Source organism: Salmo trutta, chromosome 35 (assembly GCF_901001165.1).
Source record: "Salmo trutta chromosome 35, fSalTru1.1, whole genome shotgun sequence".
Lineage (NCBI taxonomy): Eukaryota > Metazoa > Chordata > Actinopteri > Salmoniformes > Salmonidae > Salmo > Salmo trutta.
The window spans coordinates 16230575-16252882 of record NC_042991.1 but is presented as its reverse complement, the minus strand read 5'-3'; the positions used below and the strand labels follow the sequence as shown (position 1 = coordinate 16252882).

Below are 22308 nucleotides of genomic sequence, written 5' to 3'. Positions count from 1 at the left end.
ATTTTGATTTGTTTAACACTTTTTTGGTTATTACATGATTCACAGGTGGACTCCAATCCACAGGTGGACACCAATCAAGTTGTACAAACATCACAAGGATGATCAATGGAAACAGGATGCACCTGAGCTCAATTTCGAGTCTCATAGCAAAGTGTCTGAATACTTATGTAAATAAGGTATTTCTGTTCTTTTATTTTTTTTTACATTTCTAAAAACCTGTTTTCGCTTTTTCATTATGGAGTATTGTGTGTAGATTGATGGGGCAAAATAAATAACTTTATCCATTTTAGAATAAGGCTGTAACGTAACAAAATGTTGAAAAGGGAAGGGGTCTGAATACTTTCTGAATGCACTGTATGTGTTATGTATTATATTTATCTATGTTTATAAATGAAATATTGTCTACTCGAAATGTGACATTATAGTATTTAAACGTAGCCTTCAAACGTCATTGGAAAAGGTGAACCATTTGTTCTACCATTAACTGCGCTTCGGATCGGGTCAAATAGAGAAAAATACTTGAAATGGCTTATCAATTTACTACTGTGAAGTGGGTCCAATTAAATGAGAGATGGGACGAATAGCCTTCCTAGTTTGTTGTAGGCTATTTAACTAATATGAAACCATCACAGTCAGTAAAGGTGAGGAATTTATTCTGCAATGATGATGGAAATGAAATACATCATAGGAAATAGATGTCTATTTCAAATTATTTTTTAAATACAACCATAAAATAAATAGATGTTTGCTCTTCTCACTAACTGCAAATGATTATGGCGTGTTATTATATTTAGCTACCTGTTCTTTTATTCATATATTCCCCATTTGCACAAGGCTGGCAATAGGCTACTTTTACCTTCTTGCAATGCAATAGTTCAACCACTAGAAATTGTGCATATGCAGGGTCTAAAGTTTGCGGGAGGATAAGCACATTCTCACATCAAGTTCAGTTTTTACAAATTCCAACTTTTGCGTGAAACCAGCGCACGCATGTTTTGGGGGCAGATTTTGTGGCTAAACAACGTTTATAAATGAGGTCCCTGGCATTGGAGAGGGGCCTGAGAGATGATGTCTATAAACTATTCCCACCAGTAGGTGGCAGTATAGTGGAGGGGCCTGAGAGATGATGTCTGCAGTTAGATCCTCTCTGTTTCTGGGGAGGAATTTATGAAAAACAGTAGGGGGATTCGTTCATTGGTCGTAAAATGAGATCTCCACTTACCCGGGGCACCGGGCCATGCTAAACAAACTCGCTCAGTGTTTGACTTATCTGAGAGGGGTGTAACCTATCCCATAAACATACTCACCAGCTCAACGCATATTTGTGTTATCAGTGCTCGCTTGACTTCAGGTAAGTCACAACTTTTACCTTTAACTTACTGTTTAGGCCTACTATAATAATTGCATTATTGTGTCGGCCAATAGTTGATAGATATCAGAAGAAGAAAAAATGGTAGCCTGGTTGCCGTCTCAGTCTTTTTAGTTAACGTTCCACTCACTCCTTACTGTGCCAACACAAGTGTCAATTGTAGAATGTTCGCTAAAAAGACTGGTACCCAGACTATTGTTTTGGGGGTCGTATATCGACTATAACAAATTAGACCATAAATTATAGACGTGAATGGTTACAATGCAAAGACACCTTTACGCATTGAAGCACCAGACTTGAACAATTGCTGTCATCTTGGAGTAAATTTACACCTCACAGTTCTTTGTGTAACAGTATAGCTTCCGTCCCTCTCCTCGCCTTGAACCAGGGACCCTCTGCACACATCAACAACTGACACCCACGAAGCATCGTTACCCATCGCACCACAAAAGCCACGGCTCTTGCAGAGCAAGAGGAACAACTACTTCAGGTCTCAGAGCGAGTGATGTCACCCGATTGAAACGTTATTAACGCGCACCACCGCTAACTAACTAGCCATTTCACATCGGTTACATTTGGATGGCAACTTTATAAAATGTCCCAGAATTGCAGCCTCTAGAGAAGTACATTTAAAGGGGGAATCTGGGATTGGTAGGCCTACATCCATTTTCTGATTCTTGAAAAATATAATGAATACATGCCTCACGAGATTATGTCTAACTAACGAGATCATAACCCTACATGTAAGCTTGTTTTACTCAATTGTTTGCAAACACTGTAATTGTAAACTAAAACTGTAGAGCTTCAAAACTCTCAGATGGTCAGTCCTTGTTCCATCAATGGTTACATTTCTCGAACCCCATCACTCAGCTGTTTACCTAAAAGGTGTCAGGATACCCCTTTTTACTCACATGATAAGAGTTCTGCCAAATCAAATAAATCGAGGCCCTAATTGAATTGCCCAATGCTCTCATCTCACTGGGCACAGACATCATTTCGACGTCTATTTTTGATTTACATTTGGTTGAGTTGTCAACTAACGTGAATTCAATGTGAAATCAACAAAAAATTGTCTGTAGATTAATGTTCAAAGTTGAGTGAAACAGGGAGAGTGTATGCATGTATTTGAAAATCTTTGCAAGCTTTTAAGTCTGGATTTAAGCTTTAACTCCCTGCAGTTCAATATCAGGGACGCCATATGGGGGAGCAGGAAGACAGTTTGTATCGTGTCTAAAGAGTTCCTCAAGGACGGCTGGTGCCTGGAGGCCTTTACCCTGGCTCAGAGCGGGTATAGTTTGTGTGTATGTGTGGTGGGTATGGTTTGTGTGTGTGTGGTGGGTATGGTGTGTGTGTGTGGTGGGTATGGTTTGTGTGTGTGTGTGGTGGGTATGGGATAAGGGGGTTACAAAGCAAAACAGAGGTTAGTAGTAATGCACTTTGACTTCCATTTCTATTTCAGAAGGGGATAAGGGAAAATAATATAGACAATGTTCTATTGGAGAGCACAGAGGCCTGTTTTTTCCACCCCAGTTTTCTGTACTTGTTGACTGCAAAAACAGTCAGGTACTGGTAGCCTACCCAACCCAGGCTAGAGGCCATGTGGTAGTAAAAGAGTTGATGGAGCACCTGCAGTCAACTTCTCTGATTGCCATCTGTCCTCAGAGAGAAAGACAGGCCTGAGTGGCCATCAAGAGCATGGAGTTTTAATCCCCATCTACCCCTGGGGCTCCGGCTGGGAGTGTTTGGTACGGGATCAGCCTTCAGATTCCACACAGGAAAGGAAAGGCAGGGAAGAAAGGACCTATTTCACAACGGACCCTTTGGAAACAGGTGTTTTCTGCACTTGGAACGCTGGAGTGGCCTTGCCAGCGTGGGGAGAGAGCAGAGGGTTAAGGGAGGATATTATGTCTGTCTCCGTCACCTGTTTTTCCATCCATATCTCCCCTACAGTTTGAAGTTCTACATTATTCAAGTTATCTCCTCTGGTAATTGCTTCTTATGAGATTGCACGAGTAGCCAATGTTATGAAAATACTGAATGAATCTGTGATACCAGGATGTTTATATAAGCTATGTAAGGTGAACTTCAGGATACGGCTGTGCCTCAGACTCCTTTTAATGTGCTGTGCACGATGAAATACTAAGTTAAATTAACTCAACTCATGGCAATATGGCATACCACTCATCATTCTATGCCTAATTTACAGTACACTCACTAGAGGCCAGCCCTTTATGATAGAGTAGATTGAAGACCTTCTTCCTTAGATATGAGGAGCAGTCTGCCCGAGTACAATTTTCTCAGGTGAAGATCAGATTGGCAGAATGCTTCCGTTAACCATCTGAGATAAGTCTGTCAATTTGTGCCATGTGTATTTCTTGTAGTTCTCCCTGTAGTGTTCACACAAAAGGAAGATGTGGATCATTATGATGAAGTTTATGGTTCATAGCCCTATTTGTGATTCGGACCAACGGGAAGAAGGAGAGGGCGTTGCCTTTGAATAAGGGTAGGCTGTATTAAGTCTATTTTCCTATGACTATGGCTACACATTTTTTTCTTTATGGAGTTATTATGGGTAGTGATTCTAATTAGATTTTTGTCATTTGAAATTGTTTTATTTTTAAGCAGTAGTGTGTTTTTGTGGGGTTTTTTACATGTTACTCACATTGTGAGTCAAAATGGGGGAACAGTGATATGTAGGAGTGTATCGAGTGATACATGAAGGAGTTCTGTTCTGTTTCGATACAAATCTCACCAGATTGGGTCTGCTGGGATTCTCCCGATGGGTTAGAGGTCTAACTTTCTGATCCTGTGACACTGCGAGGAAGTTGACAGTGTGATTGGGAGTATAAGCCAATTTGGAGAAAGAAAATTCAACTGAATGTGTTGTTATTCTCTTTGACATGTGTTTTCGAGATTTGTATTAAAAATAATTGTTAAAAGTAATAACTTGTCATATAGTCGATGCTTGTCTGGATTTCCTGAATCAGAAATGAACTGAACTAAACTGTTGTTCTGATCTGTCTTCTCTTAAGGTTATCGTGAGGGTGACTACGGCCGGTTTCTTAATGCATGGAGGGGATAATTTGACCACGAGAACGGCGTGAACCTCAAAACCCCCTCTAACCAGCTGAAGAAGAGCGACAAAGGCATTCAATCCGGCCATGTCCAAACCACTTCTACCGCGAGACCTGAGTCCGAGCCAGCTACCATTGTACAGCATCCTATCAAAGCTATCAATTGCTTTTCTCTCAGGAGTGGGACAGGAGTCCACGTGGAGTAAGCATGGAGAGAGATCCATTCCAAAACTTCTCTCATTATGCTGGTTGGCAAACGGTCAAGATATAAATGGGTGGTAGAGGTGGGGGTGGCCCAGGTGAGACATTGAAATTGGGATGTTACATGGGCCATCCACTTGAACTATGAAGATTTCTGAAGAAGACTATGAAGACACTCCTGAAGATTGAGTGCCTGAAGGGGGGGGGTTGGTCCACTGTGCCCAGAATTGATTTAGGCTTGTCTTTAATTTGGGGTATCAAGTTGATTGTAGAGGTCTACACACTGCTAAATCTATAGTCATTTAGATTAAGAATGCATTGGGATACTGATCTGTGATTACAACCATGATCAGAAAGTGAATACTATAATTATGGGTAATTATACTGTATGTTAATATAAATTACATTCTCCCAGTGTCAATGTGTGCTAAATTGAGGGTTTTTAACTTTGAGTACTGGGACAAATGTAAATCACTGAAGCATTTTCATTCAAATTTTGGGTTGGATAATTAATTGGGTTTTGATTTTGATTTGGAAACTGAATGATTTTTTGGGAAAACTGACCAATTGATTTGAGTATGTTCTTAGTATGTTAACTGTATGAGTGAAGCAATTGATGTATTATGGATGATTGTTTCAATTGATGTTATGCTAATTGTGACATGGGTAAAGAAGTTGTGTACTAAAGATGTTGACACTATTCTCAGCATGCCCTGGTGAACTCTGATCCTGAGAGTGAAACTGATCCGAATCTATTTGACCTTGTTAGGTTCTTATTTCCAGAGTAAATATCTCGACGGACACTAGAGAAGCTTAACCAAGTTTAATTCTTCCCAAAGGGTCGCTACAGCTGCATTCAGTCATCACATGTTTCCACCAACACAAGTGTGTGTGTATATGTATATATATATATATATATATATACACTCCAATTTAGACACTCCTTCTCTCCAATCCTTACATATTTTATGGGTCGACAGGAAGACGAAGTGATGGAGTAATAAACCGTTCTGTCTCCCTTAAGGTGACCTGACCTGACCTCAACCCCCTGGATGTCTAATCCAAAGCTCCTTCACCTGTATCACCTATAGCACTCCCGTGACTTCCTCCCATCCACCCAGCACATTCCAAAGCCATCTGTCTCCTACAGATAACCATTAACTCTGATGTAACAACCATTCTCTATCCCCCCTCAGATACTACAGTATTACTTCTGATCTATCATGTCTCTAGTATAGCCATGTTCAAAGTTTACCCAGAATCCAACAACCTATATCTATTACTAAAATACATTTTTGATGATATTGATCCAAACCTTGAGCACAGAGCCCAAATTGATCTGATTTGTAAACGTTGTCTTAAGAGGGGCAACTGCAGATGGTGTTTTAAAGGAAAGACGTGGTCAATGGTCATTTCCTAAATATTATTTGATGTGGAGAAGACTGTGCTGATGGCAGAAAAAGGGATTAAACTCAGTAACCCAAAGGAGGTTATTTACCATGTATGGCAGTGCCTAACACCATAAGTTTTTTTTTTAATCTCTTTCTATTATTCTTTTCATTTTATTGTTTTAACAAAAATATTTTAACGCTGTAAGGGTTTAACTGAAGGTTTTATAAGAAACTTGGTTTCTTAAGGGGGGAATGTGAGGGCATTTTGAAGTTAAACCTTACTAATGCTGCATCTGTCTTTAAGCCTAGGCATTGGGTTTGAGTTAGTTTATATACAAACTCATATAGGATAGAAAAGTGTGTGTGCGCATTAATAGAGGCCTGTTCTGACGGTTTGTGTGTGTAGAATGACCCCATGATGTCCAGGCACTCAGCCAAAGACAGAAATTAACTGGTTCCTCTTAACTTAACTGGAAACAGGGCAAAGTGTTATATTCTGCACACCAGTGATAGAGCTATTGTTCTGTTTGGAGCCTGTTTCTGGGGGAAAGATTCATGTTTTGTGTGTGTGTGTGTGTGTGTGTGTGTGTGTGTGTGTGTGTGTGTGTGTGTGTGACGAGTATGACCATACATCATCTGGGCGGAAAGTAAAAGGCACTTGCTTGCCCAACTTGGGGGATCCGTTGTGCAACTGTTCGAGGAAGTATGTCTGGAGTGACTTCCTGTCATTCTGGCCAATGTTGTCATCACTCAGTTGTACAGACTGAGGCAACCTTTTCACCCAGTTATCTCCCCTCACACACACACACACACACACACACATACATATATATATATATACATAGGGTCACATGTTTTGAAGATGTTTGTATGGGGTAGCTTGACTATATAAAAGCTCCTTCTCACCTGCGTGGCTGGGGTAACCAGCCACCATATTATAATACGCTTTTAATAAAAGTAATACCTTGATTGATTTTGCCTCTCCTCATTATTAGTTAAAGGTAGAATTTCCACCACACTCACCTTAAGGGGATACTCCAAGTCTGAGAGATACAGTACCAGTCAAAAGTTTGGACACAGGTACTCATTCCAGGGTTTTTTTCTTTATTTTTACTATTTTATACATTGTAAAATAATAGTGAAGACATCAAAACTATGAAATAACACATGGAATCATGTAGTAACTAAAAAAGTGTTAAACAAATCAAAATATATTTGAGATTTTCCAAATTAGCTACCCTTTGCCTTGATGACAGCTTTGCACACTTTTGGCATTCTCTCAGGTTGTCACCTGGAATGCATTTCAATTAACAGGTGTGCCTTGTTAAAAGTTAATTTGTGGAATTTCTTTCCTTAATGCGTTTGAGCCAATCAGTTGTGTTGTGACCAGGTAAGGGTGATATACAGAATAACACTTTTTTGATTATTACATGTGTAACAGTGTAGGTTCCGTCCCTCTCTTCGCCCCAACCTGGGCTCGAACCAGGGACCCTTGCACACATCAACAACTGACACCCACGAAGCATCGTTACCCATCGCGCCACAAAAGCCTCAGAGCGAGTGACGTCACTGATTGAAACGCTATTAGCGCGCACCACCGCTAACTAACTAGCCATTTCACATCGGTTACACATGCCTCACAGGTGGACTCCAATCAAGTTGTACAAACATCTCAAGGATGATCAATGGAAACAGGATGCACCTGAGCTCAATTTCGAGTCTCATAGTGTTGTGTATTGATATTCTAGTTGTGTCCTTTTAGGGCACCTGGAACCCCCCTTGCTTACCTACGTAATGCTTGGAATGTTCTTCCTGTGAAACGCATTAAACAATGCCCACGTTAATTTCTACTTCCGTCTCATGTCCTGTCCTTATATTAGTTGTATAAATAATACAGTGTGCTATATAACAAAACTGGCCACGAGGAAGAAACGTTCTCACGTTTATGCTCATTATCTTCGGCAGAAAGTCTAGAAAGACGCAAACAAAACGTGGAGCTAGCCAGTCGAGTGATGCTAGCTAGCTTTTGATGTCACAGCAACGAGACCCTCGAGGGATAGGAAGAGTTTCGCTGCGGGAGAAACTGAAGTCCGCGTGAGTTAAAATAAAAAAATGGGTCAGGAAGTAAGGGACCGTCTGAAAAAAAATTAATAATAAACCGAAAATGTCTGCATTGGTTCGAAATATAGGAACATTTGATGAATCTGTGGAACAATGGAGTTCTTACACAGAACGTTTTGAATACTTTATGTTGGCAAATTGAATTTTTGACTGTTATGGGAGGAAAAACATTCAATCTACTGCGCAGCCTAGTAATGCCTGAAAATCCTGGTGATAAATCATATGATGAAATTGTGGCTACCTTAAAAGGACATTATTCTCCCAAACCACTGATAATCGCAGAGAGATTCTGGTTTCATAAGAGAAATCAAGAGGGGGACTCAATCTCACAGTTTGTGGCTGTATTGAAACAAATATCTGAACACTGTGAATTTGGGCGATCACCGAGTGACACTATATGTGATAAGTTAGTGTGGCATGTGCAGCGAGGCAATTCAGAAACGCCTTTTAACTGAGAGTAACTTAACATTGCAGAGAGCAATAGAAGTGAGTACATCAATGGAAATGGCAAATAAAGACGCACAACAGCTAAGTGCATCGACCCAAGTGCATAAGGTGTCTACGTGGTTAAAAAACAAGACAGGAGGTGGCAAGCCATGCTATCGCTGTGAGAAACCAGGTCACCAAGCAGAGGAGTGTTGGTGCAAAGACTTAGACTGCTGAAGTTGTGGGAAAAAGGGTCACATCAACCGTGCATGTAAAAACAAAAAGAGACAATCAAACAAAAGTATTGAACAAAGGAAATGCGACTTCGGGGAGTACAAAAAGAAAGTTCATAAAATGGAGCACACAGAGAATGAACAAAGTGATACACTGTCTGAAGGGGAAGAATCTTTGCATGTTTTGTCCATTTCAGACAATGGACATGGATACTGGGTGACACCGCTACTGGATGGAAATGCAGTATGGATGCAAGTGGACACTGGAGCAGCCATATCTTTGCTGTCTGAGGCTGTATACAAGAAGAAACTACATCACCTCACACTACAGCCCACAAAGATGACGCTGAAAACATATACCGGTGAGATTGTTCCAGTGAGAGGAAGCGTGATTGTTACAGTGGAGCTCAACAAACAGAAGGTAAAGCTACCTCTCTACATTGTGAAAGGCAACCATCCAGCATTACTAGGACGCACATGGCTGGAAAAGATCAAACTAAACTGGCAGGAAATTCACATGGTTGCAAAAGAGGACACAAACCTACAAGGGATATTGAGGAAACACACAGATGTGTTCAAAGGAGACCTTGGCAGTATGAAGGACATAACAGTTAAACTGACCATGAAACCAGACAGCAAGCCAAAAAGCTTCAAAGCTAGACCTGTCCCATACGCCATAAAACCAAAAGTTGAAATTGAGCTAAACAGACTAGTGGAGAGTGGAGTATTGGATCCAGTGAATGTTAGTGAATGGGCTACACCCGTTGTTCCAGTCATAAAAAAAGATGGTTCACTCAGACTCTGTGGTGATTTCAAAGTCACAATTAACCCAGTCTTGACTGCTGAAAAATATCCACTACCCCTCATTGACGACCTCTTCTCTGGTTTAGCTGGAGGACAAAAATTCAGTAAGATAGACTTATGTCAGGCCTATCTACAGATGCATCTGGACCAAGAGTCACAAGAACTGTTGACCATAGTGACTCCCAAAGGACTGTACAGGTACCGGAGGCTTCCTTTTGAAATCACCTCAGCTCCGGCCTTGATTCAGAGAGCTATGGACCAGATACTGAGCGGGCTCACCGGGGTCCAATGTTACCTCGATGATCTACTCATCACCGGCAAAGACGAGCAGGAGCACCTGAGAAACCTGAACGCTACACTACAGAGATTGGAGGAGTACGGTCTGAAGGTCCGGAAGGACAAATGCAAGTTTTTCCGATCCTCTGTTGAGTACCTGGGCCACATCATCGACAGTTCAGGGCTCCACAAGGCGCCATCGAAGGTGAAGGTCGTTGTGGAAGCTCCATCCCCACAGAATGTGAGTCAGCTGAGATCATTCTTCGGACTACTGACATAATACGCAAAGTTTGTGCCAAACCTAGCTAACATGTTAAAGCCACTGCATGAACGTTTGAACAAAACCAAACAGTGGAAGTGGACAGACAGATGTGAGGAGGCCATCAAGAAAGTGAAAACATCCTTAGCTCAGTCAGAGGCCCTAACCCACTTCAACCCCAACTTGCCATTAGAGTTGGCATGTGATGCATCGCCTTATGGTGTTGGTGCGGTTGTCTCACACATCATTCCATCAGGTGAAGAAAGGCCAATTGCTTTCGCATCACGGACCTTAAGTAAAGCCGAGAGCAATTATGCACAGATAGAGCGTGAAGCACTCGCCATTGTGATCGGAGTTAAGAAATGTCATTCGTTTCTGTTTGGCCGGCGATTCATACTGCTGACGAACCAGAGACCCCTCACCTCCATCTTTGGTCCCCACACCGGCATTCCGTCACTTGTAGCCAGCCGCATGCAGCGATGGGCATTATTGTTATCTGCTCACCAGTACGATATCAAGTACAGAAGGTCTGAGCAGCACTGCAATGCAGACGGCCTCTCAAGGCTTCCCTTACCTGTTGCACACACTGAGCACTCCCAGGCTGAAATCTTCTACTTCAAGGAAGTGACGAACGCCCCAGTTACATCTGTCCAAGTGAAAAAGTTCACCCACACTGATCCAGTGATGTCTGAGATCGTGGATATTGTCACTCGTGGAAAAGGAGAGATGTCAGACAGCCTACAACCTTACCTAGTGAGGAGAAGCGAGCTCACAGTTCAGTTTGGATACTTGCTATGGGGTTTTTGAATCATCATACCTCCGCCACTAAGAAGGCAGGTGCTTGAAGAACTCCATTCAGGGCACTGTGGCATGGTGCGAAGGAAGGAGATTGCACGCAGCTACTGTTGGTCGCCAGGTTTGGACGCAGCTATCGATGACAAGGTCAAGTCATGTTCTGCTTGTCAAAAGATGAGGAACATGCCTCAGCTAGCGCCACTACACCCATGGGACTTCCCAGTGGAGCCTTGGCAGCATGTCCACATAGATTATGCAGGCCCACTGGAGGATCGTATGTTCTTAGTCGTAGTTGACGCACACAGCAAATGGCCTGAGGTCACAGTGATGAAGAGCACCTCAGCGGAGAGAACCATCGAAGAGCTACGGTCAATCTTCAGTCGCTTTGGCTTGCCAACGCAACTCGTTAGCGATAACGGCCCCCAACTGGTGTCAGAAGAGTTCCGGTCATTCATGGAAGCAAATGGAATTCAGCACATCAAGTCAGCGCCATATCACCCTGCAACGAACGGCCTCGCTGAACGGTTTGTCGAAACGATGAAGCAAGCTTTAAAATCATCACAAAGGAAGGGCTCCCTCAATAGGCGCCTAAACACCTTCCTGTTAACCTACAGAGACGGCTTCGCACGCGACTCGACCTCCTGAGACCTCCAAAGACTAAACAGGTTGTACAGACACAACCGAGAGCACAGGTAGAGAGACGGAACAAAGCAAAAGACAGAAGCTTCATAGCTGGAGAGAGAGTTCTTGATCGGAACTACTGCAAAGGTCCAAAGTGGATACCAGCCACAGTGGTTGCACAAACAGGGCCTGTGTCCTACACAGTTCACACACCGGAAAACATACTCTGGAGGAGACATGTGGATCAACTGTTGCCAGGAACCAACCTCAGAGATGACTCCTGTCAAGTGACAAACCAAGATCAGCTACTGGAGACCTACCATGACTACGAGCCATCACCTGAACATCCACTGCAGCAACGTACAAATGTGGAACGTGCTCCAGACTCACCTGAACCGGCCAGAGTACCTACTCAGGGTACTGTTACACCCCAGTCTGGGCATACACCATCACCACTCAGACTCAGAGACAATGTGACTATAGACTCACCTGTACGTGGTCATTACCCTGCAAGAGAAAGACAACCCCCTGACAGGTTGACTATTTAGTTCAGACTAACCTCCGACATTGGGGCAGAATACACCCCAGGGTTAAGTCTGGGAACTGAGGCAGTCTACCCTCTTTCCCTAGTTCATAAAAGGTTATTCTGAAAAGTTCATTTATTTACATTAAGATAATTTCTGTTAAAAAGAAAACAATAGGCAAAACAGTGAATATTTACTTTTTCCTTATGAGTCATCAAAGGTAAAGGGGGAGGAATATGTTGGGTATTGATATTCTAGTTTTGTCCCTTTAGGGCACCTGTAACCCCCCCTTGCTTACCTACGCTGAAATGCTTGGAATGTTCTTCCTGTGAAACGCATTAAACAATGCCCACGTTAATTTCTACTCCCGTCTCATGTCCTGTCCTAATATTAGTTGTATAAATAATACAGTGTGCTATACAACACATAGCAAAGGGTCTGAATACTTAAGGTATCTGTTTTTTATTTTTATTACATTTGCAAACATTTCTAAAAACCTGTCTGCTTCTTTATCATTATGGGATATTGTGTGTAGATTGATGAGGGGGGAAAAATAACTTAATCCATTTTAGAATAAGGCTGTAACGTAACAAAATGTGGAAAAAGGGAAGGGGTCTGAATATTTTCTGATTGCACTGTATGTATTATGTATTATATTTATCTATGTTTATAAATGAAATATTGTCTACTCGAGAAATGTGACATTATAGTATTTAAACGTAGCCTTCAAACGTCATTGGAAAAGGTGAACCATTTGTTCTACCATTAACTGCGCTTCGGATCGGGTCAAATAGAGAAAAATACTTGAAATGGCTTATCAATTTACTACTGTGAAGTGGGTCCAATTAAATGAGAGATGGAACGAAGGGCCTTCCTAGTTTGTTGTAGGCTATTTAACTAATATGAAACCATCACAGTCAGTAAAGGTGAGGAATTTATTCTGCAATGATGATGGAAATGAAATACATCATAGGAAATGGATGTCTATTTCAAATTATTTTTTAAATACAACCATAAAATAAATAGATTTTCGATCTTCTCACTAACTGCAAATGATTGGGGCATGTTATTAAATTTAGCTACCTGTTCTTTTGTTATGATTAAGTGTCATCATATATTCCCCATTTGCACAAGGCTACTAATAGACTACTTTTGCCTTCTTGCAATGCAATAGTTCAACCACTAGAAATTGTGCATATGCAGGGTCTAAAGTTTGCGGGAGGATAAGCACATTCTCACATCAAGTTCAGTTTTTACAAATTCCAACTTCTGCGTGAAACTAGCGCACGCATGTTTTGGGGGCAGATTTTGTGGCTAAACAACGTTTATAAATGAGGTCCCTGGCATTGGAGAGGGGCCTGAGAGATGATGTCTATAAACTATTCCCACCAGTAGGTGGCAGTATAGTGGAGGGGCCTGAGAGATTATGGGCCTGAGAGATGATGTCTATAAACTATTCCCATCAGTAGGTGGCAGTATAGTGGGGGGGCCTGAGAGATGATGTCTGCAGTTAGATCCTCTCCGTTTCTGGGAAAGAATTTATGAAAAACAGTAGGGGGATTCGTTCCATTAGTCGTAAAATGAGATCTCCACTTACCCGGGGCACCGGGCCATGCTAAACGAACTCGCTCAGTGCTTGACTTATCTGAGAGGGGTGTAACCTATCCCATAAACATACTCACCAGCTCAACGCATATTTGTGTTATCAGTGCTCGCTTGACTTCGGGTAAGTCACAACTTTTACCTTTAACTTACTGTTTAGGCCTACTATAATAATTGCATTATTGTGTCGGCCAATAGTTGATAGATATCAGAAGAAGAAAAAATGGTAGCCTGGTTGCCGTCTCAGTCTTTTTAGTTAACGTTCCACTCACTCCTTACTGTGCCAACACAAGTGTCAATTGTGGAATGTTCGCTAAAAAGACTGGTACCCAGACTATTGTTTTGGGGGTCGTATATCGACTATAACAAATTAGACCGTAAATTATAGACGTGAATGGTTACATTGCAAAGACAACTTTACGCATTGACGCAGCACCCTTGAACAATTGCAGTCATCTTGGAGTCTATTAATACCTCACAGTTCTTTGGATGGCAACTATAAAATGTCCCAGAATTGTAGCCTCTAGAGAAGTACATTTAAAGGGGGAATCTGGGATTGGTAGGCCTACATCCATTTTATGATTCTTGAAAAATATAATGAATACATGCCTCACGAGGTTATGTCTTACTAACCCCATCATAACCCTACATGTAAGCTTGTTTTACTCAATTGTTTGCAAACACTGTAATTGTAAACTAACACTGTAGAGCTTCAAATCTCTCGGATGATCAGTCCTTGTTCCATTAGATGGTCAGTCCTTGTTCCATCAATGGTTACATTTCTCGAGCCCCATCACTCAGCTGCAGTGGTGGAAGAAGTACTCAATTGTCATACTTGAGTAGAAGTAAAGATACGTTAATATAAAATGACTCAAGTAAAACTGAGTCACCCAGTAAAATACTACTTGAGTAAAAGTCTAAAAGTATTTGGTTTTAAATATACTTAAGTATCAAAAGTAAAAGTATAAACCATTTAAAATTCCTTATATTAAGAAAACTAGAAGGCACCATTTGTTTTTTGTTTTTTAAATCGACAGATAGCCAGGGGCACACTCCAACCCTCAGACATCATTTACAAACGAAGCATGTGTTTAGTGAGTCCACCAGATCAGAGGCAGAAGGGATGACCAGGGATGTTCTCTTGATAAGTGTGTGAATTGGACCATTTTCCTGTCAAAATGTAACAAGTACTTTTGGGTGTCAGGGAAAATGTATGGAGTAAAAAGTACATTCTTTTCTTTTAAATCACAGATACCCCCAAAAACGTAAGTACTTTACACCACTGCTCAGTTGTTTACTGAAAAAGTGGCAGGATACACCTTTCTGCTTACATGATAAGAGTTCTGCCACATCAAATAAATGTAGGCCCAATGCTCTCATCCCACTGGGTACAGACATCAGTTCAACGTCTATTTTTCATTTACGTTTGGTTGAGTTGTCGCCTAACGTGAATTCAATGTGAAATCAACTAAAAATATCACCATGTCATTGGATTTAGGTTAAGTTGAGTTAAAAAATATAAAATGCTCTTACATTGATGGCTTTTTGCAAATCCAATCAGTTTTCCAAGTAGATTTGATGTCATCACATTGATTCTTCTGGTTGAAATTACATGGGAACAACGTTTATTGATTCAACCCGCACAGTGGGATTGGTGTACACACTTGAGGATAGAAGTGATTCATTCATATAATACAAACAGCCCTATGTGAGCATTGTGACTACAGACTAGAGTAAGGCTGTGTACTCAGCACACAAATATGGGATTTTCATTATCAGGTTGGGACAGAACTAATGGACTATGGACCTTTCAGTGCAAACAGACAGATAAATGTGAATTCTCCATAGCCAAGGATGTCTCACCTGAAGGGGATACTCCAAGTCGTCTGAGAGATACAGTACCAGTCAAAAGTTTGGACACAGGTACTCATTCCAGGGTTCTTTTCTTTATTTTTACTATTTTATACATTGTAAAATAATAGTGAAGACATCAAAACTATGAAATAACACATATGGAGTCATGTTGTAACCAAAAAAGTGTTTAACAAATAAAAATATATTTGAGATTTTCCAAAGTAGCCACCCTTTGCCTTGATGACAGCTTTGCACACTCTTGGCATTCTCTCAACCAGCTTCATGAGGTAGTCACCTGGAATGCATTTCAATTAACAGGTGTGCCTTGTTAAGTTAATTTGTGGAATTTCTTTCTTTAATGCGTTTGAGCCAATCAGTTGTGTTGTGACAAGGTAGGGGTGGTATACAGAAGATAGCCCTATTTGGTAAAATACCAAGTCCCTATTATGGAAAGAACAGCTCAAATAAGCAAAGAGAAACGACAGTCCCTCATTACTTTAAGACATGAAGTTCAGTCAATCCGGAAAATTTCAAGAACTTTTAAAGTTTCTTTGAGTGCAGCCGCAAAAACCATCAAACGCTATGATGAAACTGGCTCTCATGAGGACCGCCACAGGAAAGGAAGACCCAGAGTTACCCCTGCTGCAGAGGATAAGTTCATGAGAGTTACCAGCCTCAGAAATTGCAGCCCAAATAAATGCTTCACAGAGTTGAAGTAACAGACACATATCAACATCAACTGTTCAGAGGAGACTGTGTGAAGTAGGCCTTCATGGTTGAATTTCTGCAAAGAAACCACTACTAAAGGACACCAATAATAAGAAGAAACCTGCTTGGGCCAAGAATCACGAGCAATGGACATTAGACTGGTGAAATCTGTCCTTTGGTCTGATGAGTCCAAATTTGAGATTTCTGAATCCAACCGCTCTATCTTTGTGAGACGCAGAGTAGGTGAATGGATGATCTCTGCATGTGTGGTTCCCACCGTGAAGCATGGAAGAGTAGGTGGTGGATGTGGGGGCGCTTTGCTTGGTGACACTGTCTGTGATTTATTTAGAATTCAAGGCACAATTAACCGATACGCCATCCCATCTGGTTTGCGCTTAGTGGGACTATCATTTGTATTTCAACAGGACAATGACCCAAAGCACATCTCCAGGCTGTGTAAGGACTTTTTGACCAAGAAGGAGAGTGATGGTGCTGCATCAGATGACCTAGCCACCACAATCACCCAACCTCAACCCATTTGAGATAGTTTGGGATGAGTTGGATCGCAGATTGAAGGAAAAGCAGCCAACAAGTGCTCAGCATATGTGAGAACTCCTTCCAGACTGTTGGAAACGCACTCCAGCTGAAGCTGGTTGAGAGAATGCCTAGGGTGTACAGAGCTGTTATCAAGGCAAAGGGTGGCTACTTTGAAGAATATAAAATATATTTTGATTTGTTGAACACATTATTGGTTACTGTAATACTGTAAACTCAGCAAAAAAAGAAACGTCCTCTCACTGTCAACTGCGTTTATTTTCAGCAAACTTAACATGTGTAAATATTTGTATGAACATAAGATTCAACAACTGGGACATAAACTGAACAAGTTCCACAGACATGTGACTAGCAGAAATGGAATAATGTGTCCCTTAATAACAAAGGGGGGATCAAAATCAAAAGTAACAGTCAGTATCTAGTGTGGCCACCAGCTGCATTAAGTACTACAGTGCATCTCCTCCTCATGGACTGCACAAGATTTGCCAGTTCTTGCTGTGAGATGTTACCCAACTGTTCCACCAAGGCACCTGCAAGTTCCCGGACATTTCTGGGGGGGAATGGCCCTCACCCTCCGATCCAACAGGTCCCAGATGTGCTCAATGGGATTGAGATCCGAGCTCTTCGCTGGCCATGGCAGAACACTGACATTTCTGTCTTGCAGGAAATCACGCACAGAACGAGCAGTATGGCTGATGGCATTGTCATGCAGGAGGGTCATGTCAGGATGAGCGAGCAGGAAGGGTACCACATGCGGGAGGAGGATGTCTTCCCTGTAACGCACAGCGTTGAGATTGCCTGCAATGACAACAAGCTCAGTCCGATGATGCTGTGACACACCGCCCCATACCATGACGGACCCTCCACCTCCAAATTGATCCCGCTCCAGAGTACAGGCCTCGGGGTAACGCTCATTCCTTCGACGAAAAACACAAATCTGACCATCACCCCTGGTGAGACAAAACCGCGACTCGTCAGTGAAGAGCACTTTTTGCCAGTCCTGTCTGGTCCAGCGATGGTGGGTTTGTGCCCATAGGTGACATTGTTGCCGGGGATGTCTGGTGAGGACCTGCATTACAACAAGCCTACAAGCCCTCAGTCCTCCTCTCTCAGCCTATTGCGGACAGTCTGAGCACTGATGGAGGGATTGTGCGTTCCTGGTGTAACTCAGGCAGTTGTTGTTGCCATCCTGTACCTGTCCCGCAGGTGTGATGTTCGGATGTACCGATCCTGTGCAGGTGTTGTTATATGTTGTCTGCCACTGCGAGAACGATCAGCTGTCCGTCCTGTCTCCCTATAGCGCTGTCCTTGGCGTCTCACAGTACGGACATTGCAATTTATTGCCCTGGCCACATCTGCAGTCCTCATGCCTCCTTGCAGCATGCCTACGGCACATTCACGCAGATGAGCAGGGACCCTGGGCATCTTTCTTTTGGTGTTTTTCAGAGTCAGTAGAAAGGCCTCTTTAGTGTCCTAAGTTTTCATAACTGTGACCTTAATTTCCTACCGTCTGTAAGCTGTTAGTGTCTTAACAACCGTTCCACAGGTGCATGTTCATTAATTGTTTATGGTTCATTGAACAAGCATGGGGAACAGTGTTTAAACCCTTTACAATGAAGATCTGTGAAGTTATTTGGATTTTTACGAATTGTCTTTGAAAGACGGTCCTGAAAAAGGGACGTTTCTTTTTTTGCTGAGTTTACATGATTCCATGTGTGTTATTTCATAGTTTTGATGTCTTCACTATTATTCTACAATGTAGAAAATAGTAAAAATGAAGAAAAAACCCTTGAATGAGTAGGTGTGTCCAAACTTTTGACTGTTACTGTACATCCATTGAATTGATGTACTGTAGCCCTGTGATGTTATAACAATCATTTTTAAAATAATTTGCATTACTTTCTACTTTTTGCCAGGGGGATGATGAGGAACCTTTTACTGCTGGCTATCTTTGGAGAATACCTGCAGGTGGTGAAATGCACCCCAAAATGCCCAATATATGGCTCTATAGCAGCTTGCACCAGCCAGTCTCTACATCAGGTCCCTGCGCTGCCTCCATACATTACCATTGTGTATATGAGGGATAACTACATCAGTGAGATCAATGAGACATCCTTCTCTGGGCTTGAAGGGTTAACGGAACTGGACCTCAGTTGGCAACGGGTGAATGGGCTTATTATAAGAACTAACACCTTTCAAAGGCTGGAAAACTTGGCAGTGCTTTATTTAGGGTATAACACAGGTTTACAAATTGAGCCAGATGCGTTTGTGGGACTGTCCAACCTGAGAGCTCTCTCGCTGTATAGGTGTGACCTGACTGAATCTATTTTACAGGGTGACTATCTCAGGCCCCTGGTTTCCTTGGAAACACTAGATCTGTATGGTAACCAGGTGAAAAGAATCCAACCTGCTCTGTTCTTTGTGAACATTACAGATTTCCAAGAGCTAAACGTTTCCCTAAACCAGATGGAATACATATGTGAGGAAGATTTGCTTGGCTTTCAAGGCAAACACTTTCGCCTCCTCAAGTTGAACAGCCTCTATCTATATAGCATGACTCAGTATGGCTTTGACTGGAAACGATGCGGAAATCCTTTTCGGAACATGTCCATGGAGACACTTGATTTATCTTCCAATGGATTCGATGTGGACAAGGCAAAACTGTTTTTCAATGCAATCCGAGGGACCAAAATCCACCATCTTATTCTGGAACACAGCACCATGGGGAAATCATTTGGTTTCAGCAACGTGAAAGACCCAGACAGGCAAACATTTGAGGGCCTCAAGAATAGTAGTGTCAAGATTCTAGATTTGTCCAAATGCTTTATATTTACATTGCAATATGCAGTATTCAGTCCGCTGAGAGAGGTAGAGGACATAACAATAGCCCAAAACAAAATTAACCAGATTGACAGGGAGGCGTTTTTTGGTCTTCAAAATCTACAAAAGCTCAACCTATCACACAATCTTATAGGGGAAATCTATTCTTACACGTTTGACAATCTACCCAATATTTTAGAACTAGATTTATCTTACAACCATATTGGTGCATTGGGATATCATGCATTTAAAGGACTTCCAAACATACAATTTCTGGATCTTACAGGAAACTCTATTCGGGAACTAGGTACATATGGTTCACTTGCACCACTACCAAACATCCAACATCTTCGTTTGGCTGATAATAAGATTACATCCTTAGCGGGCCTCTCTGTCTTTGCTAATAGTACGATCATACTTAATGTTCAAAACAACAGGTTAACTAATTTAGAGGATGTATACACAGTTTTAGCTAAATTAATGCACATTGAGGTTCTCTGGTATGGTAACAACTTCATAAAGTGGTGCACCCTTAACAATAATATTTCAGTGCCAGCTGTGAACTCTCTGAAGCTGCTTGAGCTAAGGAACATCGCCTTGCAGATGATATGGGCACGGGGAGAGTGTATGCATGTATTTGAAAATCTTGGCAAGCTTTTAAGTCTGGATTTAAGCTTTAACTCTTTGCAGACTCTCCCAGATGGTATATTTAAAGGCCTCATCTCTCTGGAAGAGATGGATCTTCACTTCAACTCACTCACATACCTCAAACCAGACATTTTTCCAGAGAGTCTCAAAACAGTTGACCTCTCTTACAATTTCCTGGCCTCTCCTGACCCAGTAGCTTTCCATTCTCTCAGCTGGATCAACCTGTATAGGAATCAATTCCACTGTGACTGCGGTCTGGAGGACTTTCTGACGTGGCTAAAAGGGACTAACGTGACTTTTCCTGACCCTGGCGTGAATGAATTCAGCTGTGAGTTTCCTTCAGATCTCCATGGCATCAGCCTGTTGAATTACAGCTCAGTCATATCGTGTGAGGAGGATGACGAGAGGCTGGTTCAGGAGCTGAGGCTCTCGCTCTTCATCGGCTGCACAGCGCTCATCATCCTGATCATGGTCGGAACAATCGTTTTCGCTCGTCTCCGTGGATTCCTCTTCAAAGTTTACAAAAAGTTGACCGCCAGGATCCTTGAGGGCCCTAGGAGGGTTCTTTCTGCTGGTGGGCCTCGGTACGACGCTTACTTATGCTTCAGCAACAACGACTACAAGTGGGTAGAAACCGCCCTGTTGAACAGACTAGACTCTCAGTTCTCGGAGCGAAACGTCCTCCGCTGCTGCTTCGAGGTCAGAGACTTCATCCCAGGTGAAGATCACCTGTTCAATATCAGGGACGCCATATGGGGGAGCAGGAAGACAGTTTGTATCGTGTCTAAAGAGTTCCTCAAGGACGGCTGGTGCCTGGAGGCCTTTACCCTGGCTCAGAGCAGGATGCTGGAGGAGCTCATAGATGTTCTCATCATGGTGGTTGTGGGGAATGTCCCCCATTACAGACTGATGAAACATGAAGGCATCAGGACCTTTGCCCGGAAGAGGGAGTACCTGCAGTGGCCGGAGGACACACAGGATATTCAATGGTTCTATGAGAAGCTCATGTCCAAGATTCTTAAGGACAAAAAGAACACCGCCAAAGATAACAATGGGGAAATCACACTTGTAAATATGACAGTTGGAACTTAATGTTGTTGACTAATTTTTCCACAGCCTGTATGCTTAAGTGAAAATCTTATTTAACTTTACTGTGAATTCGTACATCATTCATTTTTATTTTGTCTGTATAACATTAAGAACTTTTACCATGTTGATTACAGGCAAAATAGAGAGGGTCCTCTGTCTTTTGGCATCGCTTGTTTTTGAGCACTAGGTGGCAGTCAACCTTTATTCACTGATATTGGAACTGTGAAATGTTACCTTCTGTATAAATCAAATGTTATTGGTCACACACACATATTTATCAGATGTTATTGGGGGTGTAGCGAAATGCTTGTATTTTTTTTGGTATTTTTTTTTATGAAAGAAACAACACAAAAAAACAAAATACTGCGAAATTGCTTTGGAGCTAGAAGCAGAGCTGTCATGTCTGTTGGCGCCATCTATGATTATTGTGTGTTTTGCAGTGTGTACAATGCAAAGTTCTTGTGGTTAACAGTTACACATTGTAATATAATTCATGTAAGAATTTTGGCACTTTTAATAAAACATTCCAATTTCTTTACTAAATTTGAATAATAATTGTGAACTTTTTCTGAGGATTTAAAAAATGACTGTGAATCTTATCTCCCTACTTCCTCAATATAGAGTCTATGTCTGAAAACTGTATGCCACCAGGTAGAGTAAAACTTCCTGCTGTAAGGAGGAGCGGAGAATAACATCATCCTCTCCCAGAAGTCACAGCTCACTGGGCACAGACGTCAGTTTAATGTCTATTCCACGTTGGTTCAGCGTAATTTCATTGAAATGACGTGGAAACAACATTGATTCAACCACTGTGTGCCCAGTGGGAGTGTTTGACTTCTTTATGGAAACCTTACCTGACCTGTGTTAATTAACACAGCACACATTTAGACATCTACTGTTATTGGAAAGGTTTTTGAATGTACATGTAAACTAGGCCT

The 22308-nt window shown here is 41.9% G+C and overlaps 1 protein-coding gene across 4 annotated transcripts; it reads left to right on the top strand.

The window, feature by feature from the left end:
- Positions 1–1234: 1234 nt before the first annotated feature.
- On the top strand, positions 1235–21913 carry LOC115174711 (toll-like receptor 5). 4 transcript variants are annotated; one of them, XM_029733511.1, is made up of 3 exons: positions 13780–13820; positions 14948–14961; positions 18730–21913. In XM_029733511.1, exon 3 carries the CDS (start codon positions 18734–18736, stop codon positions 21371–21373), a length of 2640 nt encoding a protein of 879 aa, XP_029589371.1. In that variant the 5' UTR covers positions 13780–13820; positions 14948–14961; positions 18730–18733; the 3' UTR covers positions 21374–21913. The 4 variants fall into 4 exon arrangements, 3 of the variants coding, with proteins under 3 accessions (XP_029589372.1, XP_029589370.1, XP_029589371.1); XR_003871826.1 differs by lacking the exons at positions 13780–13820; positions 14948–14961; positions 18730–21913 and adding exons at positions 1235–1351; positions 4402–7008; XM_029733512.1 differs by lacking the exons at positions 13780–13820; positions 14948–14961 and adding an exon at positions 1250–1351.
- Positions 21914–22308: the final 395 nt, after the last annotated feature.